At 42.8% G+C, this 14853-nt stretch overlaps 1 protein-coding gene across 1 annotated transcript in view; it reads left to right on the top strand.

The window, feature by feature from the left end:
* The window catches only part of NSMAF (neutral sphingomyelinase activation associated factor), a 66273-nt gene that overhangs the window by 23025 nt on the left and 28395 nt on the right, over positions 1-14853 (top strand). The window contains 6 exon segments of the mRNA XM_032609446.1: positions 5582-5632; positions 8398-8451; positions 8453-8470; positions 8776-8802; positions 8804-8824; positions 8930-8982. Of these exon segments, the coding sequence (XP_032465337.1) occupies positions 5582-5632; positions 8398-8451; positions 8453-8470; positions 8776-8802; positions 8804-8824; positions 8930-8982 (224 nt within the window).

The following is a 14853-nucleotide window of genomic DNA, read 5'->3' as shown; positions in this document are numbered from 1 at the left end:
ATTTTGTATGGTATATGTATTATATACTGTATTCTTACAATAAGTTAGAGAAAAGAAAATGTTAAGAAAATCATAAGGAAGAGAAAATGCATTTGCAGTATGTACTATACTTATCCATACTGTAAGTTTGTCATCTGTTTATAAGATGAATCATGTCTGTCAGTACCTACATCAATATTGTCTTAATGTGATACAAAACACTGTAGATGTTAGATGTGTTACTAACATTAGACATCAAAAATGAAAAGATAGGGGCTTCCCTGGTGGCGCAGTGGTTGAGAGCCTGCCGATGCAGGGGACACGGGTTCGTGCCCCGGTCCGGGAAGATCCCACATGCCGCGGAGCGGCTGGGCCCGTGAGCCATGGCCGCTGACCCTGCGCGTCCGGAGCCTGTGCTCTGCAATGGGAGAGGCCAAAACAGTGAGAGGCCCGCATACCGCAAAAAAAAAAAGAAAAGATAATGTGAAAAAGAAACGTGTTATTTACAAGTATGATTCATGCACTGATAATGAAGCAGCAGCAGGATGACTGCTTTATCGTAGCCTGTGTCATCAGTATTGCTTCCCAGTAGCCAAGCCTGTACACTGTTGAGTGAATCATTATAAAAGTGTTATGGCACACAGTGTTGTATCAGATTCATAATTCAGTATGGGAAACGTGGTTACATTTTAATTTTCAAAATTAAAAAAAAATGTATTTATTTATTTTTGGCTGTGTTGGGTCTTCGTTGCGGCGAGTGGGGGCTGCTCTTCGTTGCGGTGCGCGGGCTTCTCATTGCGGTGGCTTCTCTTGTTGCAGAGCACGGGCTCTAGGCACGCGAGCTTCAGTAGTTGTGGCGCGCGGGCTTCAGTAGTTGTGGCTTGCGGGCTCTAGAGCGCAGGCTCAGTAGCTGTGGTGCACGGGCTCAGTTGCTTCGCAGCATGTGGGCTCTTCCCAGACCAGGGCTCAAACCTGTGTCCCCTGCATTGGCAGACGGAATCTTTTTTTTTTTTTTTTTTTTTTTTTTTTTTTATGCGTTACGCGGGCCTCTCACTGTTGTGGCCTCTCCCGTTGCGGAGGACAGGCTCCGGACGCGCAGGCTCAGCGGCCATGGCTCACGGGCCCAGCCGCTCCGCGGCATGTGGGATCTTCCCAGACTGGGGCACGAACCCGTGTCCCCTGCATCGGCAGGCGGACTCTCAACCACTGCGCCACCAGGGAAGCCCCAGACGGAATCTTAACCACTGCACCACCAGGGAAGCCCCAACCATGATAACATTTTTCTTTTTTAAACCCGTGATGATAGAGAAAGACATCTGAACAGTAATGGAATTCTTTGAAAGCAAAGTTATGAAACCAGAAAACTAATACATGATTAATCTTATATTAAAATCACTCCCCTATGCCTGTGCAAGGATAGGCTGTCCACTTCAGTACAAGTCTCGCACATGATGTTCTACACTGTGAGTGCTCAGGTGATGATGACAGTGGTGAACACAGAAATGTATCATACACTTCCTCCACGTGGTTATTAGACGTTCACGTGAAGACACACACACAGCAGGTGAGTTTATTAACTGTACGGCAGGATGATTGTTCACTAGTCATTAGGTGGAAGTGGAGTGTCCCAGAGGTCTTCGTTCCTGTCGTCTGTCTTCACGTTAAGCAGCGGGGTGGGGTGGGGGGGGGGGTCTTACTGTCGCAGGTGGCAGAGATGGAGGGGGGACGGGGTGGGCAGGAGAGGCAGACACATTCAGTTTAACTTTACGGAAATACATCATGATTTCTGGCTGACTTTTCTGCTTTTTTATTTCTCTAAAAATGTTGCCATACGGTACCAATGCTCCTTCCACCGTTTGCTTTAGTTCCGGTGCCTGTGTCAGAGAAGGGTCCATGTCATGAAAGAAGCCAAAAAGCAGTCTCAGAAATCAGAGCCTGCTGCTAGGTGGTCTCATGTCAGTTTGTTTCCGGGCACTGCTGCTTCTACATCTTCTTCCTCGTCATCTGGCGCTGGTTTGGAAGCTCTCATCTCCCTCTGGTTGTCTTCTGTTAATTCCTCGGGTGTGGTGTCCATTAGTTCTTGAATTTCTCCAAGATCCATATCTTGAAACGTTTCAGCTCTCTACCTCTTTTTGCCGTATCCGTACTCCGACTCATGATTTCCTTGTTCCTCTGTTGTAAATCCTGTGAGGTCATGCATGGCGTCTGGACACAGTTTTCTCCAGGAATGTACTGTTTTGGGCTTGATGGCTTTCATGACTTTTTCTGTAACAACCATGGCATCTTCAATGGTGTAATCCTTCCAGACTCTCATGATTTCTCTTCCACGGCACTGACAGTCCTTTGCACAGAGTACCATATGTAATAAGCCTTAAAGGTTCTTATGACCCCTGATCTAGAGGCTGAATTAGAGATGCCGGGTTTGGGGGCAAGTAGACCACTTTGACACCTTTGGTGTTGAACTCGTGGGGTTCTAGGTGGCCAGGGGTATTGTCCAATTAAAAGAACATTAAAGGGCCATCCCATACTGGCAGAATACTTCCTGACTTCAGGGACAAAGCATCGATGGAACCAATCCAGAAAAAGCGTTCTTGTTGTCCAGACCTTCTTGTTGTCCAACCAAAAGACTGGCAGCTGGGGTTCCCTCTTCCCTGCAAGGCTGGGGGTCAGCAGCTTTATAGATCAGGGCAGTCCTGGTCATCGACCCCATTGCATTTGCACAAAACAGCAGACTTGCCTATCCCTTCCTGCCTTAAATCCAGGTCCTCGTGTCTCTTCCTTATTAATGAACGTCCTTTGTGGATTTTTTTTTTTTTTTCCTCAGAAGAGGGTACTTTCATCTGCTTTCAAACCTGATCAGGCAGATATCCTTTCTCCTCAGTGATTTTCTTAATGGTGTCTGGGAGCTTGTCTGCTGCCTCCTGGTTGGCAGAAGTTGCTTCTCCTGTTATCTTGACATTTTCAAAGCGAAATCTCTTTCCAAAATTATCAAACCATCCTTTGCTGACATTAAATTTTCCAGCTTTAGATCCTTCACCTTCCTTTCGCTTTAAGTTGTCATATTAGTCATCACGCAGCAACTCTGCACCCACGTAAAAGCTGCATTTTCAGTACGTGATAAAAAGGTAGTTCACCAAAAGTGCCAGGTTCTCCCGCCTGCTGGGTAGCTGCCTGATGGCTTCATGAATTTCCTTTTCCTTTTTACAATGGTGTTTACATTGGATTCATTTATCTTGAAATGGTGGCAACCGCAGCAGCTGACCTCACCTCCATCAGTGATACACATATCAAGGAATTCAGCTTTTTCTCGTAATGTCACGACTTTGCTTCTCGGGAGCACGGCCAGCATCACTAGTGGCACTTCGTGTGGGTCCCGTGGTGTTATTCCAGGTTTGTGATCTTATACTAAACACGATGAAAAATGCACAAGAACCGGGAGGGACCACTTTTTACTGTGATGCCCAGTTCACTGCTGCTTACATGAAGATGGATAGCGCCCCGCAGCCTTCTGAGGTTACTCAGCACTGGACCTCAGCGCAGTATCACAGGAGGCGGCTATGAAGTTATGACCGTGGTACAGTGTGAACTACGGTGAACGTATGCAGCTGTGATTTCATACCGCATCTTTATAGTTATTTACATTTCTCTCGACTAAGATTGGTGCCATCCATGTACGGTCTGTTAGCGTGTGCGTAAGTTTTGATAAGTTTTAACTTTTTATAATAGATTTGTGTATGTTTTATGGTTGTAAATGATATGATAGACTAGTATCTACATCTATTTTATGTACTCATGACATAACAGTTTCTTAATTTTTCTGATATTTCTAGGCTACACAGTTCATCTTCTTTCAAATTGTCCCAGATCTCCACATACTTTTCCAATATATTTTCTGAAAACAATCCACATGTAAGCAGACCCATGCAGTTCAAACCCATGTTGTTCAAGGGTTAGCTGTACTCAATTCACCTGTAGATCTTTAAAAAATTATAGATGAGAGAGGAGTAGAGCTCATTACCACTGCCTTTTTGCTGTGAATCTCACCTTCTTCACCTTGAAAATGAAAGGGTAGAGGTCAGCGTTGGTTCCACTCTCTGCGGATCTCCAGCTCCTTGAAGTGTTCAAAGAAAAGTATTCTGTGATCGAGCAAGCATGGGAAGAGCTGTGGGAAACAAAGATGCAGAGATTTCTTTACGCTAGGACTGGGCGCGAAGTGTTGAGATTCTCAAGGGGTGAATGGTCGGGAGCAGAGAGCCTCCGGTGGTTTTTGGATCATTTAGCCCTCTTGTTCATGCCTCTTTTTAATGCATATTGAAAATTATTTTATGAAGCCTGGGAGATATCAGATTAGGTGATTTTCTAAGTCTGCCTTCCATGATTCTAATAATTTTAGGGAAGAAAGCATTTCAGAGGCTCTCTGACTTCGTGCTGCTTTGACTGGCGGATGTGAGAGCAGTTATGGCCACATCTGTTTGGGGAAGGAGCACCAGTACTGATGATTCCCGTCCACACCTGTATTCTCATTATGTCTAGAGTATCGTTCTACACGGTCGCTTTATTCTAGAAAGTCCTTATCTTGAAAGGAGTAGGTACTTTTTCAGTTGAAAGTATGGTTTCCATTATAAAACTATACATTTTAGGGGTTTCCCTGGCGGCGCGGTGGTTGAGAGTCTGCCTGCCGATGCAGGGGACGCGGGTTCGTGCCCTCATCCGGGAAGATCCCACATGCCGCAGAGCGGCTGGGCCCGTGAGCCATGGCCGCTGAGCCTGCGCGTCCGGAGCCTGTGCTGCGCAACGGGAGAGGCCGCAACAGTGAGAGGCCCGCGTACCGCCAAAAAAAAAAAAAAAAAAAAAAAAAATATATATATATATATATATATATACACATTTTAGTATAATTTTAATAAACTTAAGAATAAAGCCCCCAAATCCTCCCACCTCCTTTCAATAGTTTGTATAAGAGGTCTCATGTCAAATAAACTGAAAATCAGCTTTACATCAAGGTGTGACTAGATATAAGCTACTCTTTCAAGTATTAAGCTTCCTGGGTTAAGCACACAACCAAATAAACACAACTTTTGTGTTTTTTGATTACTTACCAGGTCACAGTGTTTCAGAAATATGTTATGGTTCTTTAGGCTTTTAGAGTTTTGCTTCCAAATATTCTTTTGCTGATAGAATAAAGAGGAGTGTGTGTGTGTGTGTGTGTGTGTCTGTCTAGAGAAGAGAGTTTTCTTTATGTTGATGAATGGATTTCATACCACAATGACTTTGTTTTACTCATTTCTTAGAAAATCAGCCTTAGATTAGCTTCCTTCATTTGTCTGGTTACTGGGTACAAGTGATGACATTCATAAGACATCTTAGACATTGTATTTATCCAGCAGTGGTTGCTACCTTGTTGCCTTGATGAATCTCTTTTTAATTTAATGTTTGTTATTTTAACATCAGAACTTTAAAGCTATACTCATATTAATGCAAGTGCTTTTGGAAACAGATTATGTAACAATGATTTAAATTCGATTCGTAACATCGTAATTAACAGTAACTCATTACTGTGATAATGTTTAATATTTTACAAGTATTGATTTGTTTTTCTCAGGTATATTTCATTAAAGAACACAACATTGTTGCACCATATAAAATAGAAAGGGTAAGTAAAGCTTTTCATTTATCCCCAGCAATTTACAAAGTGATTTTGAGCAGTAAGATTCTGTGTCTCTGTTAACTTCTTTGATGCAATGTAATGGGTATTTGAAAGCTTGTTCCCTAGCAGTTATAACAAAATTACCCAAGGGAATGACAGACTTTAGTCCGAGAGATTTCAATTAACTTTTTAACTTCAAAATTGGCGTGTCTATTAGGGGGAAAAAAAGCTTAAATTATTAGGTTAAAAGTTGAAATCAGAATATGCATCACTTAAAAGATTATTTACTGGGCTTCCCTGGTGGCGCAGTGGTTGAGAGTCCGCCTGCCGATGCAGGGGACACGGGTTCGTGCCCCGGTCTGGGAAGATCCCACATGCCGCGGAGCGGCTGGGCCCGTGAGCCATGGCCGCTGAGCCTGCGCGTCCGGAGCCTGTCCTCCGCAACGGGAGAGGCCACAACAGTGAGAGGCCCGCGTAACGCATAAAAAAAAAAAAAAAAGATTATTTACTGACTATCAATGAGAACTTCTTTTAAATGTTTGAGAAATACTTATAGGCTATAAAATACCCTCATTTAAGAGCTCAGTACTAATTTATAAATGCTGCTGATTGGGTAGAAGCTCTGAGGGGCCGTGAGCACAAGACTTGTAACTAGACGTTACATCCAGCCATTCTGTGCTTTAATTAATGCTTTATGCTGTAGCTTAGTATGCAGTAAAGGGGTAACTCCTTGCAGAAGAGTTTTTACGAGACCTAGAGATGGGACTGCTGCTCTTATAAATGACGCTTCTGAATTAGGAAAAGCCACCCTCTCCGAGCAGACGTCCGACAGGCTGGATGGCAGTTCCGGTCACAGGCCAGCCTGTGGGTTCTCAGCAGCAGCTTGAGGGGGACGCGCCAGCCACATGCAGCCCCCTCTGAGTTTTATGTACAAGAAACATCTGCATGCGCCAGTCACTCAGAAACGGTGAATACTGTGACCTCGTCACTCACAGGTGGTGCTATTGGCACTTCGGGAAGGACGGTTCTTCATTGTGAGGGGCTGCCCCCTTATATTACAGGCTGTTCCCACCCACGGAGTGCCCCCCTCTGCACTGTCCCCTTTGTTGTGTGGCACCACACATTGACAAGTGCCCCGCAGGGTGGTGGAACGCCCCCCTGCCCCCCAAGTTGAGAACTGCTGCCTGGTGTACTCTTCCTGCAAAGGCTCTCCTGTCACCGACTTGAAGTGCAAAGCTGCTGAAAAGTTACGTAAAAGGAAATGAGTAAGGTTTTCTGAAGCAAAGAAAAGCTCTTGTGAATTAGGACACCAAAGGATTCTCAGGTTTAAAGGGGCGGGGTTGTGACTTTGACCATGGTGATGAGACTTGATAGACTAGGAAGCCCAGACCCTTGTTCCTCTTATGGAGAGACTGACTCAGTTCCCTTTGTGAGAAATCCAGAAAACCAGTTAAGAGTCTGCCCTGCGCCCCAGGGTGAGCATGAAATGAGCCACCCTGAAGCTGTGGGAACATTGTAGCATCCTTTCACTGTAGTCCCTCCCCTGGCACTGTGCCACGTGATTGGAGGGAACTCCCAGCTCCCATCTTCTCCCTGGGAAGGGAAAGACAAGACGGGACCATAGGTCCAATGTTCTGGCTTTTGGGGGGCAGAAGCCAGCCTGAGGGACTGGCTTCTGTCTCACCTGTCCTGGACCTCTGACAGGACCCATAATGCTCTAGATGCCTGGGGACCCCTGAAAACAGGAAAGAGCTGCTCCAGGGGACCCCTGCACCAGAGACACAGGCAGGTGTAGCCCAGCAGACTCACCCCTCAGGGGAAAGAGAAGAAAGCAGCTTGTGACACATAAAATTAACCGCCACAACACTTGCACACCCAGCCTCAGAGCACCTGAGTGTATGAAGCCAGCACTGACAGGACTGAAAGGAGAGGCCGACAGCAGCACCAGGACAGAGGAGACTTCCGTCCGTGCCCCACCTTCAGTCATGGGTAGATCATCCAGACAGAAGGTCACTCGGGAAACGGAGCACTCGACCAGCACTCTGACCAGATGGACCTCACAGACACACCCAGAACGTCCTGCCCAACGGTAGCAGGACACACGCTCTTCTCACGTGCACACGGGACGTTCTCCAGGACAAGTCACGTGTCAGGTCACAAAACAAGTCAACAAAGCTAAGAAGATTACAACCACCGTGGAGTGAAGCCAGAAATCCATAGCAGCGGGAAAATTCACACGTATGTGGAAATTAAACAACACTCTTGAACAACCAATGGGTCAAAGAAATAAAAAAGAGAAATTAGACTCAAGAGGGAGGGGATATAGGTGTACATACAGCTGATTCACTTCGCTGTACAGTAGAAACTAACACAACATTGTAAAGCAATTGTACTCCAATAAAGAAGTAAAGAACAGAAAACCTCAAGATGATCAAACGAAAACAGCATATATACCCAAACTGCAAAGATGCCGCAAAAGCAGTCCTAAGAGGGGAGTTTAGTGTTAAACGCTTACCTTGAAGATCTCAAATTTAAACACCTAACTGTACACCTCAAGGAACCAGAAAAGAAGAGCAAACTAAGCCCAAAATTAGCAGAAGGAAGGAGCTGGTAAATACAGCAGTAAATCCAACAGACTCTGCTCGCCTGGGGCGCTCATTCCGTGTGGGCGGAGGGAGGGCACGCCAGGCAGGTCCCTGCACAGGCCAGCAGGGGGCTGCAGATGTCTTAAAGTGATGGATCCTGACATGCTTGGTCTCCCTCTTTTTTAGGGCACAATGGAATATGTCTTCGAGTTGGATGTTTCAGGGAAGGTGGAAGGTGTCCGTGGAGACATTGCTTCAGGTGAGCCAGGGCTTTTCTCAGACGTTCACTGGCAAACTGAGGCATAAACTTTTTTTTTTTTCTTTAAAGAATTTCATACTCATTTGTCTTACCAAAACCATAACCTTTTTTATAAATCTGAAACAGATTTACTTGAATATGTTGAACTTGAAAACTACACATTAGGAAGAAGCCATAGATATATCAGAGTCATTCATTACCTGTTACTAAGTAACAGAATGGTGGTTGTGTTTCATTGTTTCTAAGGAAATATCTTCAAAGCACCTGAGAGAAAAAATAAATTCTGTGTATTTATATAACCGTAGCTTCACAGAGCATCCTGTCTGGACAAACCTTGGGGACCAAACTGCTATGGTAAGAGTTTCTAAAGATCTGTATCTTTTATCGTGAATGAACGTGTATTGATATGTCACTTATAAATCCTTATATCCATACTTTTTAAATGATTCTGTTTTAAAGATAACAGCCATTTTGCAGTCCCGTTTGGCTAGGACATCATTTGACAAAAACAGGTAAGTTTTCAATGATTTTGTTTCCTGATTGCGAAAGCAGTGGCATCGTCACCTGGGGCCTCATTCAGTGTGTCCAGAACCGATAGTGGGTGTTACCACCTGCCTCACCCCAAACCTGCTCGTCTGGGGGAATGGCCCTGGCGTCAGTGCCAGAGCAGAGTCTGGGGCCTCCTTGCCACTTCTCCCAGCTGACATCTGTCCATCAGAAAGGCCTGGTGCCAGGTGCTCTCCACGATCTTCCCAGTCTACGAGCTCCTGTCTTTTCACATGTTAGCGCCTCCGTTCAGGCCACCAGCCCCTGCCACTAAGATCACAGTGACAGCGTTTAGCTTGTCCCCAGCTCCAGCCTTCCCTGCTCCGATCCCGTTTCCCTCACTGTGCCAAATGTACTTTTAAAATACATTCTTTCTAAGGAACTTATTTCATCATATCACTTGTCTGTTAGAAACTCTTCCAGACTTCCATTGCCTTCAGGGTAGAGTCTTAACCTCACCTGCAAGCGGGGCTCCGGTTTAGCCTTTGTCACTGTTCCGGCCGCCGGTGCCTCTTGCATGCTCTGCTCTGGATCTTTGCGTTCTGTGCGATGCCTGAGGTGCCTTATGGCCTCCTGCCTCTTCTGCACCCGCCCAACTCTTCCTTACTCTTCTCATTTCAGCTGAGCTGGGATTGTTCTGGAAAGTCTTTCCCGTCCCGTCAAGCTGTTAGGTACCTTCCTGAGGTGTCCTGCAGGACCTAGAGACCACATTCTTACTGATCTAATGGAGTTTTGTTTCAGTTTTTTGGTTTTGGGGTGTGTTGGGTTTCTGTTTGTTTGTTTTTGGGTTTTTTTTGGCTTTTCTAAGTATCCAGTATATTTTCTGCAAGTAAGTATACTTTTATATTAACCTGTTCTCTTATTTGTTTCTTGACTTATTTTAAGTAGATTTCCTTCTATTAAGTAGATTTGGGCCATTTGTCTCTATCTCCATCTGCGGTATCACTGTGAATTACTGTAGCTTTAGGACAGCTCTTGATATCAGGCAGTGCAGGGTCCTGCACCCTCTTTCCCTTCTTAACTTATGTCTTCACTGTTCTTGGTCTTACACACTTCTGTATAAATTTAGAATCAGCTTGTCAAGTTTCATAAAGGAAAAGCCTGCTGGGATTTTGACTGTGATTGCAGCGAAACTTTCCATTTATTTAAGTCTTCTTTATAATTTTTCTTTATAAAGTTCTTTCTGCTCTTGTGCTAGATTTATTCCAGGTACTTCGTATTTTTGATGGTGTTGTAAATGATATCCTAAAGATTTCATTTTATTGTTGATACTTAGAATGTAGTAGATTTTTGTTTTTGTTTTCAGCAACCCTGCTAAACATTGTGATCCATTCCATTAACTTTATATATAGGTTCTCTAACGTGTACAAAATCTTACGTAGTGATTGTTTCAGTCTCTAGTCACTAGATATCATTTTTATTTTAGATATTTTTAGATTTTTGTATTCGGAATCCTCAGGCCTAGGACAAAGTAGAAAGTATTGGTTGAATAGATTCATTTATGGATTATTATGGCTAGGCTTTTGCTAGAAGCTTATGTGTATAAATGAGATTCGTTTGTAATATTCTGTTTTATTGCTACCTTTGTGAGATTTGTGACCCTTACCACTACATTTTCAAATGTTAAAGAATTTGCCAGAAAAGCCATCTGGCCAATAACGTGTTTTCTGTGTTTATGTTTGTTTACTTCTTTTTCTGTTTCACTTATATAGCATTAATTTTCTTTTTGTACTTGTAGGATATATTAGTTTAAATGGATTGTTGGGAGGAAAGAATAGCTTCCATTTTAGGAAGGAAAAGGAGTAATAAGAATTAGTTCTTTTGACCTACTTAGAATGCATAATTTTTCTAAGTAGCAATCTAGACTTTAATCCTGGGCTTCAGCATGACATTAATTTTTAAAATGGTTCACTATGAAACTTTTGATTTATCCAGTCTCCAAAGTGTTAGGCTGAAGAATTTGGGGAAGACTTTTTTGCAGCGTGAAGTGAGATATTTCAGGATTGTATATTTCCTCCAAAAGAAAGAAGGTAAATTTTTGCTGAGATAAATTTTCATCATACTTCCAAGGAAATGCTTTTTTATTGAAACTATATTTATTTTTCCCTATTCATTCTGAAAAAGTTCAAGTCCTCACAAGTTGAAAGGTAATATAGTGAACACAGGTACCCTATAGGTCACCAAGCGTTAGTCAACATTTTGCTGAATTTGCTTTGTGTACATGTATAAATAATGCATATATGTCTGTATATATGTTGTATGTATGTATACATGTATGGCTGATGTGCATATGTATGTATGTTTTGTGTGATACATATAAAGATATGCATACAACTTTTCCCTGAACCATTTGAAATGACACTGCAAGACTTCCTGACACTTCACCCATAACTACTTCAACATGTATCTCTCACAAGAAAGTTCTGTGACATTCCTCCATACTGTTATAACACTCAAGTAGCAATATTCTGTATGCCGGGTAACTTATAGCTCCATATTCAGATTTCCCCATTTGTACCCCAAAATGTCCTCTTTAAAATACTTTGGACTAATTTTAGATTTAAAGAAAAGATGTAAAGACAGTGAGTGCAAAGAGTTCTTTTCCCCTCATCCAGTTCCCCCATTATTATATGTTTAGTGGGTGTGGATGCTGTAATCCTAGATTTGTTGGCTGTAATCCTAGATTTTTTTGATGCTATTGAAATTTTAGTTTCCGATTATTTGTTACTGGTATATAGAAGTAGTTTTTTGTTGTTGATTTTTGGTTTGTTGTTTTTTGGAACACAGTGACCTTGTATCCTGTGACTTTTCCAAATTCAGAATTTACTCATTAGTCCTGGCAGGTTTTTTTGTAGATTCCATAGAGTTTTCTATATCCATAATTACTTAATCTGTGAATAATGACAGTTTCACAGAAATACTGGGGCTTTTATTTCTACTTCTTGCCTCATTGCACAGTTTGATAATAGACGCAGTGGGAGCAGACATATTCTTGCCTTGTTCCTGATCTTACAGGAAAAGGGTTTAATGTTTCACCATTAAAGAATGATGCCAGGGGCTTCCCTGGTGGCGCAGTGGTTGGGATCCGCCTGCCGATGCAGGGAACACGGGTTCGTGCCCGGTCCGGGAAGATCCCAGTGCCGTGGAGCGGCTGGCCCGTGAGCCATGGCCGCTGAGCCTCGCGCGTCCGGAAGCCAGTGCTCCGCAACGGGAGAGGCCACAACGGCGAAGAGGCCCGCTTACTGCAAAAAAAAAAAAAAAAAAAAAAAAAAAAAAAAAAAAACACAAAAATCAAAAGAATGATTCCAGCTGTAGGTTTTTCATAGATGCCCTTTATCAGAGAGACAAAGTTTCTTTTATTCCTGGTTTGCTGAGAGATTTTCAAAAATAAGTTTAGAATTTGTTAAGTACTTTTGTGCATTTATTGAATCTTTTTTTCTTTAATTCTGTTAATATTGTGGATTATGTTGTTTTTTCAGTGTTAAAACAACCTTGTATTCATGGGATAAATCCAGCTTGCTTACGATATATTGTTCTTTTTACGTATTGCTGGATTTGCTTTGCTAGTCTTTTGTAAAGGATTTTTGCATCTCTGTTTATGGATGTTGCTCTGTAAATCTTAGTGTATTTGTGAGGTTTTGCCATCAGGGTTAGCTAGCCACATAACATGAGGTTAGAAATCTCCCTTATCTTCTGTTTCCAAAAGAGTTTGTATAGGATTGTATTTCTTGCTTAAATTTTAACCACATTTACTGGTGAAGCCATGTAGGCCTGAAGTGTTCTTACTTAGTCAGTCTATTTGCTTGACACATAGTTAGGTTGTCTGTTTCTTCTTGTGTCTATTTGTCAAAAGCTGCATTTTTTTCAAAACCTTTGTCCAGTTCATCAAAGTTGTCAGATGCGGGCATCAAGTGTTAATGTCCTCTGAATGTCAGTAGGATCTGCAGTTATGGTCCCTCTTTCATTCCTTACGTTGATGCTTTATGTTTTTTCTTTATCAGTATGCTAGAAGCTTTGCCAATTTTATTAACCTTTTTAAAGATCCAACTTTTGACTTTACTGATTTTTCTCTATTTTTATATAAAAATCATTTTATATAAAATTGATTTCCTTCAGCTTACTTTTGGGTTTAAACTGTTCTCTTTCCAGCTTCCTACAAAGTTTAGATCACTGATTTTAGACCTCACCTTCTTTTATAAGTAGGACTCGAACATAAATTTACCTCTCAGCACTGCTCAGCTGCATCACCTCAGATTTTAATATGTTTTTATTATCATTCATATGAAATATTTCATAATTTCCTTTGTCATTTCTTCTTTGACCCATTGGGTTTTTTCTTTGGGTTATTTGGAAGTATGTTGTTTATCTTCTCTGTATTTGGGGATCTTGTTACTGTTGTATTGTTATTGATTTCTAATCTAATACTCTCGGTTCAGAGAGTATATGGTTCAGTCTTTTTTTTTAAATAAATTTATTTTATTTATTTATTTTTGGCTGTGTTGGGTCCTCGTTAACTGCGCGCGGGCTTTCTCTAGTTGCGGCGAGCGGGGACTACTCTTCGTTGTGGCACGCGGGCTTCTCATTGCGGTGGCTTCTCTTGTTGCGGAGCCCAGGCTCTAGGCACACGGGCTTCGGTAGTTGTGGCTCATGGGCTCTAGAGCGCAGGCTCAGTAGTTGTGACGCACGGGCTGAGTTGCTCCACGGCATGTGGGATCCTCCCGGACCAGGGCTCGAACCCATGTCCCCTGCATTGGCAGGCGGATTCTTAACCACTGTGCCACCAGGGAAGCCCTGGTTCAGTCTTTTGATGTTTGTTGAGATGGGTTGTATGGCTCTGCGTAGTCTGTCCTGACACAGGTTTCCCAGGCCCGTGAAAGGAACGAGTGCTCTGAAGTTGTGGAGTATGGTGCTCTGTCCACGTCATTTAGGGCCAGTTGGCTGATGGTTGTTTGGATCATCTATACTTGACTGACTTTTTGTTGACTTGCTCTGTCACTTACTGAGAGGAGGGTGTTAAAATTACCAGTGATGATTGTGGAATTGTTTATTTTCCCCTCTCTTTCTGTCAGTTTATGCCTCGTGTACTGGCAGGCTCTGTTATTAGGTTTACATACATTTATAAGACACCAGTTTTCTTACATGTTGTGATTGCATGCTGTATCTTTTTCTATCCTTTTTACTTTTAACTTGTCTGTGTCTTATTCCGTTTCTAAAAAACACTTTATATAGTTGAGTCTTTTTATACAGTCCGAAAGCCTCTGCTTGTTAATTGGATTGTTTAATTCATTTATATTATGTAATTATGGATATAGTTGGTTTTTAAACCCACTCTCTTAGTATTTGTTTCCTAGCATTTCATTTGTTCTTTGTTTCTCTGATGCTCCTTTCTTGCCTTCTTTTGGGTAGATCTGGTGTTTTTAAGTATTCTACTTCTTAGCTGTAGTGCTTGGTGTCGTTCTTAGTGGTCACTCTGGAGCTCACAATATGCACCTGGTACATAGCGTACCTTCAGGTAAGAGTATATTACACTCCTTTACAGTCATTCAAGAGCCTTACAGCGGTGTGTTTCCACATAACCCCTCCTGCCCTTTGTGATCTGTGGTTTTATATTAAATTTCTATAAAACCTATGATATGGTGTTCTTACTTTAGGTTTTTTTTTTTTTTGCTGTACGCGGGCCTCTCACTGTTGTGGCCTCTCCGTTGCGGAGCACAGGCTCCGGACGCGCAGGCTCAGCGGCCATGGCTCACGGGCCCAGCCGTTCCGCGGCATGTGGGATCTTCCCGGACCGGGGCACAGACCCGTGTCCCCTGCGTCGGCAGGCGGACTCTCAACCA

The sequence above is a fragment of the Phocoena sinus genome, chromosome 17, assembly GCF_008692025.1.
Source record: "Phocoena sinus isolate mPhoSin1 chromosome 17, mPhoSin1.pri, whole genome shotgun sequence".
Classification (NCBI taxonomy): domain Eukaryota; kingdom Metazoa; phylum Chordata; class Mammalia; order Artiodactyla; family Phocoenidae; genus Phocoena; species Phocoena sinus.
The sequence above is the reverse complement of the archived record's forward strand: the minus strand, read 5'-3'. Positions and strand labels throughout refer to the sequence as shown.